Consider the following 13,340-nt stretch of genomic DNA (forward strand, 5'->3'; position numbering starts at 1 on the left):
GCACTCTTCAAAGAACAAAGAAAAGTACAGCACAGGAACAGGCCCTTCAGCCCTCCAAGCCTGCGTCGACCATGCTGCCCATCTAAACTAAAATCTTCTACACTTCTGGGGTCCGTATCACTCTATTCCCATCCTATTCATGTATTTGTCAAGATGCTCATTAACCACCTCACGGGGAAGTTCCTCACAAACAGTCCTTCAATACACAGAGAATTTCAGTACTTCAAGTAAACACTTTCATGTATGACCTACATACAAAAATATGAACTGGTATTTTGTTTTTTTAAAGTACCCAATTCCATTTTTTCCCCAATTAAGGGGCAATTTAGTGTGGCCAACCACCAACAATAAACATCTTTGGGTTGTTGGTCAGGCACGGGGAGAATGTGCAAACTCCACACGGATAGCGACCTGGGGCCGGGATCGAACCTGGGTCCACGGCCCAATGAGGCAGCAGTGCTAACCATTGCATCACCGTGTCGTCTGTGTATTGGCATGTTGTGCGATGGCGAGTACATTAGTTCAGGCTGGGCCCCAACTGACATGACACACATATTAAACATCCATTTCTCAAAAGTAGTCACTAGATAGGAAACTGAAGTAAGAATCCCAGCCAATGCCTACTCTTTAACCCACTGTGGTGTCCTTGACTGTTCAGACTGCTAAGGGAAAATATAGTACAGGGCCAGAATTTGAAGTTAGGTTAATTTCTGATTTATACACCCACCGTAGGTAGTGTAAAAACGCAAGCCATCAGAGGATATTTGAAATTATTGAAATGTAGTAAATATCTGAAACCAATAGTGGTTAAAAAAAACCTATGTGCCAGCATTCGTCAAACCTTCAAAATCAATTAATTTTGAGGTTAAAGAATATATACGCAAATCTTTCTCTCAGTTCTCATTGCTTACATGTCTAGCCTTTTCATACCCATCATAAAATGTTAAGGAACATTCCAAAAAATCTACTTGCAGCCAGACACATTGTTGCCAAAGCTTCAGTTTATTGGGCGTGGTACAAAATACTGAGCTATTATAACACAAATAGCTTTGATTTCTGGTTTATGCCAAGTTACTGATCTCAGCTGAGGTAACACTGCTGCAACTGGCATCATAGTCTTGGAGCTTCGTTCTCAATGTAATTGGTGGTGTCTCGAAAGTACAGGGACTGTAACAGCGAAACCCACAAAATGATAAGATTCCCCTTATTCCTTGCACAGAAGCCGGCCAACCTGCTGTACCTCATTCAGATATCTTTATGTCTAAATCTAGGAAGCAACAGCAGATCCAGTGCACAATTCAGAGTGTACCAGTGACTATGGCTTCACTCCTCACTGCTGTAACCTTGTGGGTTACTAGGGAAACCATTAGTTCTTTTGCGGTAAATGGTAACAGCAAAACCTGTACCAGAAATGTAAGCATTATTATGCTGGCTTGAGTCTCGACTTTAAGGCAACACTATTGATACATCTCAGCTGATTAGACCAGTTCTAAACTCCAGTGTCAGTGCAGCTGGAAGGCAAGTTGCAGGAGGGATAAAAACAGTTTGCAAAGAAATATTAATAGGTGAAATAAGTGGGCAAAACATTGGCAAATGGAATATGATGCAAAGAAATATGAAGTTGCTAATTTTGGAAGGAAAGACAAAAGAAAACAGCTTTAGAAACAGAGAAAAACTGCAAAAAGCTGCAACAGAAAGAAAGACTTGGGGGGGGGTGTCTTGTGCACAAAACACAGAAAGCTAGCACACAGGTGCAGCAGGTAATCAGGAAGGCTAATGGAAAGTTGGCCCTTATTTCAGGGGAGGGGGGGGGGGGGTTGGAGTATAAGAGCGGGCAGTCTGGTTGACAAACTAAAATTACTGATCTTAAATGCAACCCAAACACTGAAAGAGCCATCTCTAAGCTTGTAATTGAGCCAAGAGTCTGGGCAAAGAATGGTAGAACTCCATTAGCAATATAAATTATTCATATGGGTTACAGAATCAACGAGTTGTGTTAAAAGTAAAATAATTCCTTTGCATTTTGGTTTGAATCTTCCCAAAGCATGCCACATTGCCATAGCGATAGTGATTCAGGGTAGAGTCCCGGTTAGAGGTTATTTTGTTATATTCAATCGGGGATGCTGCTGACAGAAGACAAACAGCTCAGTCTGAGGTTCGTGAGGGAAAAGGAGCAGTAATATTGATTTTAGCTTGCAGCTTATTTGCTGAAATCTACAGTGGCCCTCGTGGTGCCATATGGCAGAAAGCAGTCAGCTTGAATAGCTTGGAAAGAGCTGCACAGAAGCTGTGGAAGCTGATGCCCAAAGCCAGGGCAAGGAGCTGAAGGGTGCACAGTCATGAGACCTTGAAAGAAAATTGGAGAATCGCTTAGCCAAAAGCTAATGAAAGAATCCCCATGTAACTTGTACCTTGGGGAAATAGCTGGAATACCAAGAGTTAAGGTGAATTCTGAAGGGCTGCAACATGGTTCGAGAAAAGTGAATAATCCTTTGGATTTGACCAAGTGAATAGACCTTCAAGATTTTGTAAGATAAGGGAACTCGAATGGAGAAGTAAAAAGGAGAACCGAGTTATGGTGTAATTCTTTTAAATTAATGGTGTTTGCTTTGCCTAATTTCTCTTCATACATACTATCAAGTTTGTCCCTTTTTTTGTTAAAAACCAGAAATCATGTGGTGTTATTCTGTCGATTCAATGGTACAGTTTTAGATTTGTTTGGTAAAAGTTAACAGTCCCCAACAGGCTCATAACACATATGCATTCCCAATGTTGCACCACCTGCGAGGATATGGGAGCCCCCAGTGCACATGGCCAAGTTGGACTTGCCCGTTTGCCACACAATTACATAAATAATTTTAAAAATATGTAATAATGTTATTAACGGTTACAAGATGTTGCTCTCATATCGATTGATCTGTTATGGGTGGGCGGTTTCTGATTCACATCAGGGATTCCCAAACTGTGCTTCTTTGTCACATCTCTGTGGGAGACGGGCGAGGAAGCTTTACGTGGGGGCAATTCTGCGTGGATTTTATTATTTATTTCATGTATTTTTATAACGGGCTACACAAAAGGTTCCAAAACTCTGTCGGAATTTGTTATATAATGTAGTTAATTTACTTCACGATATACCAAGGAGAATACAGAAAGGATGACATACATAGCTCTCCCCTCCAATCACTGTACACTACAGTGTGGTTTGAGTTGCCAAGCAACTGTCCAACCTAACTGAGCTCAGAAATAAGTTGGGCTTTTTGCTTTCCAGTTGTACACTTAACAGTGCTTAGCAGTGAAAAACAGGGCTTAACAGTGAAAAATGAACAGATGGCTAAAGACGGTTAGAGTTAAGCAAAACACATCAAAGTATTAGATATAAGAAACAAAGTAATGAAATTGGTTTTGCCAGTACCAGGGCACTTGCTGAAATTACTGGTGAAACAACAACTACTGACTTAACATGCAGGTCGCTGCCTGCGAAGCAAAATGCTGACACAAGACATGAAGCAGAATCTATATCAAAGAGGCATAAATGACAAAAAAAAATACAACGAAACAAGGTCTAGTGATGGTGAATATTCTTAGCTGCAGTTCGTGTTACGTAGTTAAGTCCTGTCGATGAACAGTCTAAAAACCATGGGCAGGGTCAGCACGGTGACACAGCGGTCAGCACTGCTGCTTCATGGCGCCGAGGACCCGGGTGCGATCCCGGCCCCGGGTCACTGTCCGTATGGAGTTTACGCGTTAGCCCAGTGTCTGCATGGGTCTCACTCCCACACACCCAAAGATGTGCAGGGTAGGTGGATTGGCCACGCTAAATTGCCCCCAATTGGAAAATAAATTGAGCACTTTAAATTTATTTTAAAAATCCATGGGCGGATGATGGGGTTTCTTACCCTTCCACATCAAGAGTCAACAGAGAAGATATTCCTGGTGATACTGGCTGCCCCTGAAGCCATTTAATACCGAGTGCGGAGCTAACTGGCTACGGGTGACACTTCCTCCCTATATTGGGACGACGTTCCCCCTGAGAGAGCTGCTTGCCAATCCAACAGGCTGGCAACTTTGCAGTCCCAGCAGCGCCAGGTCTGAGGAGTGGCCATTGCTGGGATTTGCAGCCAATTCCTGGAGAGCATCCCCCCACCCTGTGCCTGACACCACCTGGCTCAGTAAAATTAGAAAATAATAAGGCTATTCACACTTCTAGGGAAATTACTTTCTGTTTACTCTGGTGTAAATGAGAATTGAACTTCAAAAGTCTTCATATGTCTACTTGGAGTTTGCTGGAAATTTGACTATATTGTACTGGAAAGATCAGGTGACTTTTGGCAGCCATCTTTAAGGCACCTTGAGCCCACTTGAAAGGAACGACTATACATGTTGTTCATGCCATTATGCTCAGAGTGAAGGCTCAAAACTTAACTGGATTAGTGCTATTAACGAACAACAGTGTCACATTAATGTAATGATGTCCTAACTCAATCGTGAACTATGTCATCAGCATCCAGTACTTTGGTCTGCAAAGTCACAGGTGTGACAGGCTTAGCTCCTCTTCTGGTGTACGTGCAGTACATTTACAAAGTGACAAGGAAGACATTTTGTTTTACTAGTCACTGGCAAGCAGAACAACAGGCAATAAGATGTTTCACTTGCTTGACAGCTTCATAAAAATACTTGAGATACCAACATCTAGTTACAATGTACTGGCATCTGTCCCAATGACACAAAGTCATTGACCGGTAGGAACAGTGGAGTAGTGACTGATATCAGAGTGGTCGCTCCTAACGCAATGAGAGTGTATTGCAGTATACATAGAGGACGCACTCACTATCGGAACTATGCCTACTAACGTGAAAGATGTGCTGGACAATGCTGTGAAGGTGAAATGAAATGAAATGAAATGAAAATCGCTTATTGTCACGAGTAGGCTTCAATGAAGTTACTGTGAAAAGCCCCTAGTCGCCACATTCTGCCGCCTGTTCGGGGAGGCTGTTACAGGAATCGAACCGTGCTGCTGGCCTGCTTGGTCTGCTTTCAAAGCCAGCGATTTAGCCCTGTGCTAAACAGTCCCAGTATTGGTAAACATTCTAGGAGTTCAATCCTCGAATTCCAGAACATTTTTCTGCTCTATGTATGAGGTAGGAAGCGGGCATCATCAATTCATCAATCCACATAATAGGAGGTTCAATGGCTGTTCCATGGCAGGTGACTTTCAATTCCATTCGGAGGTCATAGATCCTTTGCAGACCACACATTCCCACTCTTTCACTGTCTGAGTCACACAGCCTGGTGCTCACATCTGGAGTACTTCTAATAAATATTCTCTCGTCTGAATGAGCTACATCTAGGACTAGGCAAGCTGAGAGCAACCAACGCCAATGTCTGGGACAATGTACAGTAAGAAGTCTTACAACACCAGGTTAGCCACTGGGTTGGCTACTTCCCGACTTAAAATGGAGATTCGCAAAGAACGGAGGGAAAATTGGACAGTATGAGAAAACAAGCAGTTTGCAGACTTCTTCTGTATATTCGAGTTGCAGAAAGCAGACAGCATTGAAACCAGCAATCTGAATATTAATGAGCGATTCCCAGGCACAATAGCAACAGTTAGGATAATCGAGGTAAAACCAGACTTCTCGGCGCCAGCAGGCGTCCAAGACAAAAGAGGCTAACGAGCACCCAAGGACCGCCCAGCGATCAGGAAACAGCCCCAGTATTGGGGAATTCAAACCGATCGATCGGTACGTGATCCAATTGATTGGAGTCGGGTACAGGGTCCGCCCAAAAGGGCGCGAAGCCCCTGGGGCCTATAAAAGACAGGTCCCAAGTTCAATTCGGTCTCTTGGCAGTTTCTCTTGATAGACTTCTCGGCTTCTCACGCAGCAGACCAAAACAACACTTGACCCTGAACTGCCTTGCAGCTGCACCAACAAGTAAGTGTCCAGTCAACGCACGCTACGAGATAGGCGCTCCTGACCCTTAGTCCATACCAGCTGGAAGCCTGCAGTCTCAGGATTAAACAAGAGGCCATTGTTCCCTGACCCAGTGGGTTCCTTTTCCAGAAGATAAGTATTGGCCTGTAGTGGTAGAAGTAGCTTAGTTTTGTAGTATTTATGCATGAGTAGTGATTGACTGTGTATATAATAAATGTGTTTTGATTTGAACCTTACTAACTGGTGTACTGAGTCATTGATCAGCACTTGAACTTGAACCTCGTGGTGGTATCATAAGGATACCTGGCGACTCTAGAGCAAGGGAATAAAACAGAGCCAATTGAGTGTAAAGCACACTCACCAAAATGAGCAACAACAACAATGATAATAAAAGCTGGAATTCTGGGCTCGCACTGTGGAGGAAAGTAATTATAACGTTATCAAACCTGTCTGAATTCCTGTTACAGGACAATGTCAATGGTGACATTAAGAAACACCTCACTAAACTGGCAAGGCAATTATGTGAGTGCTTTTCCTCAATGGGAAACACAGGCAGCTGTACCAGCTACCCTTTCACACATTGCTCTGCAGTGTCCATGCCACAGTATTCGGCAAAAAGAGAACTTCCCAGGCATCAAGGTCGATTCCAACAAAAGGAGTCGGTTAATTTTTGGGTACAAATATGAGACCGGATTGTCAGACAGGCCTATCAAGGATTTGATACTGTTGTTCTCTACAATTTGCCTTCTATTTTTACCATTCGCTCAAATGAAATCATGCGCACCTTTGTGTAGAAAGTGATGTATAAATTATCACCTCAAACATCATGCATGCATGTTCAAACAAAGAATCACATCTGTCACCAGAATGACAAGTAATACTTTTAAGTCATTGTTTAAGTTGTGTGCGTGTATAAAAATTTGTACATTTTGTACACTGCTTGGATATTAAAAGGGGTCAAAATATTGAACCTGTACTCCGATAGGGGTACATGAACAACTGGTGGATCTAGAAGGGGCTAGGGGGATGTACTGTAATTTAGGAACCTCTGGTTTACAATATATAATGGAGGTTACATCATTACAATGTGCACAGGTTATTACACTGACTTGGTGTCACACCAACAAACTGAAGGTGGAGGTAAAGTATGCAAACCCGGATTGGCACCAGATTAATGAGGTTACAGCAGCATAATTCCGATCAGACTGATTGCACCAACATCAGTAGATATTAAATCAGATGGAGAACGAAGGACATCCCACGCTTCAGATTTTGTACTCAAATTAAAGTATTAAGTGGGAGGAATAATAAAAATTCTGCTTACTTCCAATACTTTGGACCTGGTCATAAATCTGAGAGGTTAGAAGTGGCTGCGGAAGCTCGCGGAGGAACGTTTTCAAGATAACAGCAGGAATATTCTCATCTCCATACTCCTCAAATTTAATTGGTTTACCTGAAAAAGATATAATTAGAAAACAATGAGCATATTTTTTCACTATAGTATATACACAATATATCAAAACCTTAAAGACTCTGCATATTTAGCCATTCCGAATTACTTCCCTTCAGATTTGTTGGTCTCTTTGCCATATATAGCTTCACCTCCCATTCAAACATACACTTCATTGATTGGAGATTTGGTACATTCTCCTAGCTGTTATCTCAGATACATGGCACAGCATTCCTACTGGCAGTGAAGGAAGAGTCTCCTGGATTCTTGAATCATTATCCCTGCCACAATCTTAGTTCTGATGGTTAATCCCAATAGCAAGATCCTGAACTGACCTAGAAATGTGTTCATTGCTCGAGTGTTTTCTACCTAGCAGTGCAGCTTCCTCTCGTGGTTTTCCCCCTGCTCTCCAACCCCTCCTCCACTATCTTCACATTATAGGATCATAGAATCCCTACAGTGCCAATGTCTGGAACAACCTCATTATACTCCTCACTGAAGAGCTCGGCAATATGTCATCTGTATAGAAGGACACCCTATGTTACAACCCCCGTCCCCATCCCACCCTCACTAATGCCTTCTACAATTCCGAGTTCCTCAGTACAATGGCCAAGTGCTCAATAGCCAATGCAAACAATAGGTGGGACATTGGGCATCCTTGCCTCGTACCCCGGTGCAACGATAAATACCCTGAATTCATGCACGCCATCGGCTCCTTACATAGCAGCTGTACCCACGCCACAAACTTCGACCCAATCTCAAATTTCTCCAATACCCCCATCAAATAACTCCACGCCACCTGATCAAGCACCTTCTCAACATCCAATGCCACCACCACCTCTGTCTCCCTTCCCTCTGGCAGAGAAAGCACCACATTCAGCAGCCTCTTCACATTTGAGGAAAACTGTCTTCCCTTTACAAAGCTCGTCTGGTCCTCCCCAATCACCTTTGGAAGGCACCCCTCCAACATTAACGCCGACATCTTTGCTAACATCTCGGCATCTACATTCAGCAGAGATATACGACACATACTCCACCGGATCCTTATCCTTCTTAAGCAACAACGAGATGGAGGTCTGCTCCATTGTCAGGAGCAAGACACCCCTGACCCTTACCATCGTGTCCTCAAACACTCCCATCAATGGCGCCAGCCTATCCTTAAATCTTTATAAAATTCGACCAGGAGCCCATCGCCCCACCACCTTCCCTGCCTGCATCTTCCTAATCGCCTCCTCCAGCCCTGCCCTCCCACCTCCCCCAACTTTGGGCACTCTCGCCCACTCAAAAACCCCTTCGTCTCCAGCTCTTCTTCCGGTGGCTCCAAAGATCACCTGCCAACCTGCCTTCTCATATTCACAAACAGGCCCCCTCGCCCTTCTCAACCGACGCACCGCTTTCCCATGGACAAACCTGCAACTCCTCCCCCTTTACCGCACCGCATACCTCCTATCCACCTCCAAAACCTCTTTGATCAGTCATTGGTGTTCCTCCCTCTCCACCTTAGCCTTAAACAAGATCACCTCCTCCCGAGATCACCTCCTCCCTCACCACCGCCTTCAGAGCTTCCCAGACCACAGACAGAGACACCTCTCCCGTGCAATGAAACCCCAGCCTCTGGATTGCCCCTTCTTCAAAGCCACATCCATCCAATGCAGAGCGTGATCAGAGATTACAATTGCTGAGTCCTCCGACCCCATAACTCCAGCCAACAGCACCTTTCCCACTACACGGATAGTTAATATTTGAAAACACCTTGTGCACCGGGGAGAAAAACAAATGTTCCCAATTCCTTGGGTGCAAAAATCTCCACGGGTCCACTCTCCCTCCCCATCTCCCACATGAGCTGCGCCAACAGTACAGAACCACATCCATAAGGAAAAAATAAAACGAAAGTCAGGGCACATGTAAATTCAAGGAGACAAAAAAATAAAACCCCAATCAATAGAAAACCCTCTATAAGAAAAACACAATCCCCTTCCCCAACAACTAAGTCCAAATCCCAACTCTCATCTCAGTACCCGCCCTTCAGCCTTAACGAACCCCTCTGCCGTCTCAAAATAAAAATCACTCCAATTGTGAGTCACTCTCAGCCTCGCAGGTAGACCACTACAAATCTCACTCCACTGCCAAACAGTGCCGCATTCACCCATCCAAAGGCCAGCACTTTCTCGCCAGCAGGTCCTGGTATATTTATATACCAACGCTTTCCCCTTCACATCTCGTCTCTACTTCGGCCAGCTGATGACCGTCTCCTTCACATGATATCTGTGAAAGCCGACTATAACTGCCCTTGGTGGCTCTCGCTTTAGGCTTCAGCCCGAGCAACCGATGTGCCCCGTCCCAACGGATTCTCCGCCCCCCACCCCCTCCACAAACATCTTCACAAAGTACTCGGTCGGCCTCGGCCCTCCACCCCCTCGGGCAAGCCTACAATTCTCAGATTTTGCCTCCTCGACCTGTTCTCCATGTCCTCCACCTTGGCTCTCAGCCCTTTGTTGACCTCTGCCACCCTTTGCAGCTCCTCACCGATCGAGGTGAACTGGTCACTGTGCTGTGACACAATGCCTCCTTCACCTTCTCTACTTGCTCCTGCACCTCGACTGACATCTTCGTCACTGCTGCCTTTACTGGGGCAATCGCCACCTCCACCACGCTTTCATCAAAGCCACCATCTCTTTCCGAAGCACCTCCATATGCTTCGCAAACAGCCTCTCAAACTCCATCGACATCAGCTCAATCGTTTCCACCATGAGGGGAGCGACCCCACCTGATGACCCAGCCCCCACCAACTTTCTCCCTGCGGGACTCTCAGTCTCACTCGCTGGCAGAACTTCACCGGTCACCTTCTTTCCAGCACCTTTCTTCTGGGGAATCGACATTCTTCATCTTCCTTATGGCTTCCCACACCAACTCATCCACAAACTACCCCTGAATCAGAGCATTAAAGTTCAAAAACCAGAGACTCTAGCAGGAGCCACCCAACGTGTGACCTCCACCTGCAGACCGCCACTGAAAGCCCAAAACACACCACTGCATCACTATTGACCTATCCCTTAACCTTTTTTCAAATTCTTTATTGTCACAAGTAGGCTTACATTGACACTGCAATGAAATTACTGTGAAAAGCCCCTATTCGAGTACACAGAGGGAGAATTCAGAATGTCCAAATTACCCAACAGCACGTCTTTCGGGACTTGTGGGAGGAGACCGGAGCACCTGGAGGAAACCCACGCAGACAAAGAGAGAACGCGCAGACTGTGACCCAAGCTGGGAATCGAACCTGGGACCCTGGCACGGTGAAGCCATAGTATTAACCACTATGCTACTGTGCTGCCCCTCATTTGTCAGTTGGCTTTAACTAGATAGACTTTCATGTCCTTGTAATTGCCCTTACGTTTACGATATTAATCTTAGATCCACTCTTCTCTCCCTCAAACAGAATGTTAAATTCAATCATATTATGATCGCAACTATATATGGGCGCCTTCACAATGAAGCCATTTAACCTCATTAGAATTCCAGCTCTAGTATAGTCTGTTCTCTAGTTGGCGCCAGAATGACGCCAGGAATTTGACAGTAACTTCCTTGCAGTGTTAATGTAAGCTTATTTGTGACAATAATAAAGATTATTATTATGTGCTGTTCTAAGAAACTGTTCTGAAAACATTTTATAAACTCCACATCCACACTACCGTTGCCCATTGGATATTCCCTGTCTACATGCAGATTCAAAACTCCATAATTATTGCTGTACTTTTCTGACAAGCTCCCATTATTTCATCTTTTATACTACAGCCTACCGTGTGGATACCTGTACACCACTCCCGTGACTTCTTGCCTTCATCATTTTTCACCTTTACCCAACCACTTCTACATCCTAGTTTCCTGAACTTAGGTCATCCCCCTCCATTGTGCCAGGACATCATTAATTAACAGAGCCAACCCCCCAGCTTTTCTCAGCTTCCGGTCCTTCCCAAATGTAACAAACCCTTCAATATTCAGGCCTCAACCTTGGTTATATCTCCAATGGCTATCAGGTCATATTTATTTCTATATGAGCCATCAGTTCAATTTAACTGCTTTATCCTTTTAATATTTAGCTTTATCCTTTTAATATTTTTGCAACCTCTAACCCTTTCTGCTGATTTACTCTTAGATTTGTACTCCCTGTCACGGTCTGTGTATCATTCCCCATATTAGTATCTTGCTCTCTTGCTTTGTTAATTTCCTTTGTTTTACCACATCTTCCCAAATTGGATCCCTTGCTCCCACTATGTAGTTTAAAAACCCCTTGACTTTCCTAGTTATGCAGCTTGCTAGAACACCCAAAAGGGTTCAGGTGTGGATTGTCTCAATGGTAGAGCCTCCACTTTACTCAGTACTGGTGTCTGTGATTTGCCGGTGTCAGTAAATCAATTATAATAATAATCTTTATGAGTGTCAAGTAGGCTTACAGCAAAACTGCACCAAAGTTACTGTGAAAATTCCCTAATCGCCACACACCCTTGCCTATTCGGGTACACGGAGGGAAAATTCAGAACGTCCAATTCAGCTAACAAGCACGCCGTTCAGGCCTTGTAGGAGGAAACCGGAGCGCCCGGAGGAAACCCACATAGACACGGGGAGAATGTGCAGATTCCGCACAGTGACCCAAGCCGGGAATCGAACCTAGGTCCCTGGTGCTGTGAAGTAACAGTGCTAACCATGCCGCCCATAGCACAATTGTCTCATTTTTGTTCCTTAGCTCAATCTATATGATTTCATTGTATTAAACTTCTAACATATCACCCCTCCTCACAGCTGTATTTGATTCTTCAACCAAAATTGCCAACCCGTTTCCATAATTTAAAAAAAATTCACCCCCTCTCTCACATCTGAAAACCCTGTAGCCAGGAATGTTGAACTGCCAGACCTGTTCCTCAAGCCATATAATAGCTGTGATATCACACTGTCATGTTTGTGTTCTCATCTCATTTGCTTTATTTGCTATATCCCATGCATTGAAGTATCAAAGCACGACAAAATTCCCTTTTTTATAACATTTCTAACCTTAGTTTCCTCTGCCTTCCATTTCCGATTTTGCCCCATCTAATTCACCCTCAGGTTCCCATCCCCCTGCCAAATAGTCAAAGTCCTAGCTTTTCAAATGTGATAGTTTTATTGAAGCCTCATTTAATAGATAATGTTAAATTTATAAGATATGGGAGCAGAATTAGGTCATTTGGTCCATCGAGTCTGCTCCGCCATGTTTTAAACTAAAATACAAAATGGATTTTTGTGTTGAGGAAATCCCATATTCAGCATCTTTTGTGGTTTTCCAATGTTTACAGTACTAAATGCTGTTCTTATCCAGCTAGGAGACTGAAGAACAACTGTATCTATGGCTCTCCTGAAATATTTGTGTAAAAGACAGGGGAGCCAGTACACGTACCCCAGTCATCCATAACTTCTTCTAAATAAGCATCAAGATAAAAACATATTTTAACACTGTTGCCACATGAAGGACAATCAAACCAATAATCCATGCATGTGAAATCCTTCATCATCTGTATACGAATGCAGCTCTAATAATAATGAATAGAAGTATTACTGGATCAAATTATCAGCAACTGAATGTCATCAAATATGCACCTGGAAATAAAAAAAAAGTTGATTGCTGGACATCCCAGCTATTATTTCTTTATCTTCCTGCATTGGGAGATAATGCTATTGCCGATTACATTGACAGATAGCTAGATGGCCACCTACCCAGGTTATATTGTTTCTGGATTTCCTTTATGACCTGGATGTTAGCTGATCGTCTGAACAAACCTTCCGTTTTAAGTGCTGTAAACAAAATATTGAACTTTTCAGCAAGTTGCCATCTCTCACAGCAGCAATATTATTATTTTTTTAAAAATAATTTTTATTGGAATCTTTTACAGAAAATATAAAACATAACGACAAACAATTAAATG

At 43.7% G+C, this 13,340-nt stretch overlaps 1 protein-coding gene across 3 annotated transcripts in view; it reads right to left on the reverse strand.

The window, feature by feature from the left end:
- The window catches only part of LOC119954705 (rho GTPase-activating protein 8-like), a 93,019-nt gene that overhangs the window by 9,472 nt on the left and 70,207 nt on the right, over nt 1-13,340 (reverse strand). For all 3 annotated transcript variants that reach the window (XM_038780187.1, XM_038780185.1, XM_038780186.1), the window contains 2 exons: nt 13,132-13,209; nt 7,258-7,386 (listed from right to left, as the gene is read on the reverse strand). In XM_038780187.1, the coding sequence (XP_038636115.1) occupies nt 7,258-7,386; nt 13,132-13,209 (207 nt within the window). The remainder of the gene's footprint in view (nt 1-7,257; nt 7,387-13,131; nt 13,210-13,340) is intronic.

Source organism: Scyliorhinus canicula, chromosome 20 (assembly GCF_902713615.1).
Source record: "Scyliorhinus canicula chromosome 20, sScyCan1.1, whole genome shotgun sequence".
NCBI classification, from domain to species: domain Eukaryota; kingdom Metazoa; phylum Chordata; class Chondrichthyes; order Carcharhiniformes; family Scyliorhinidae; genus Scyliorhinus; species Scyliorhinus canicula.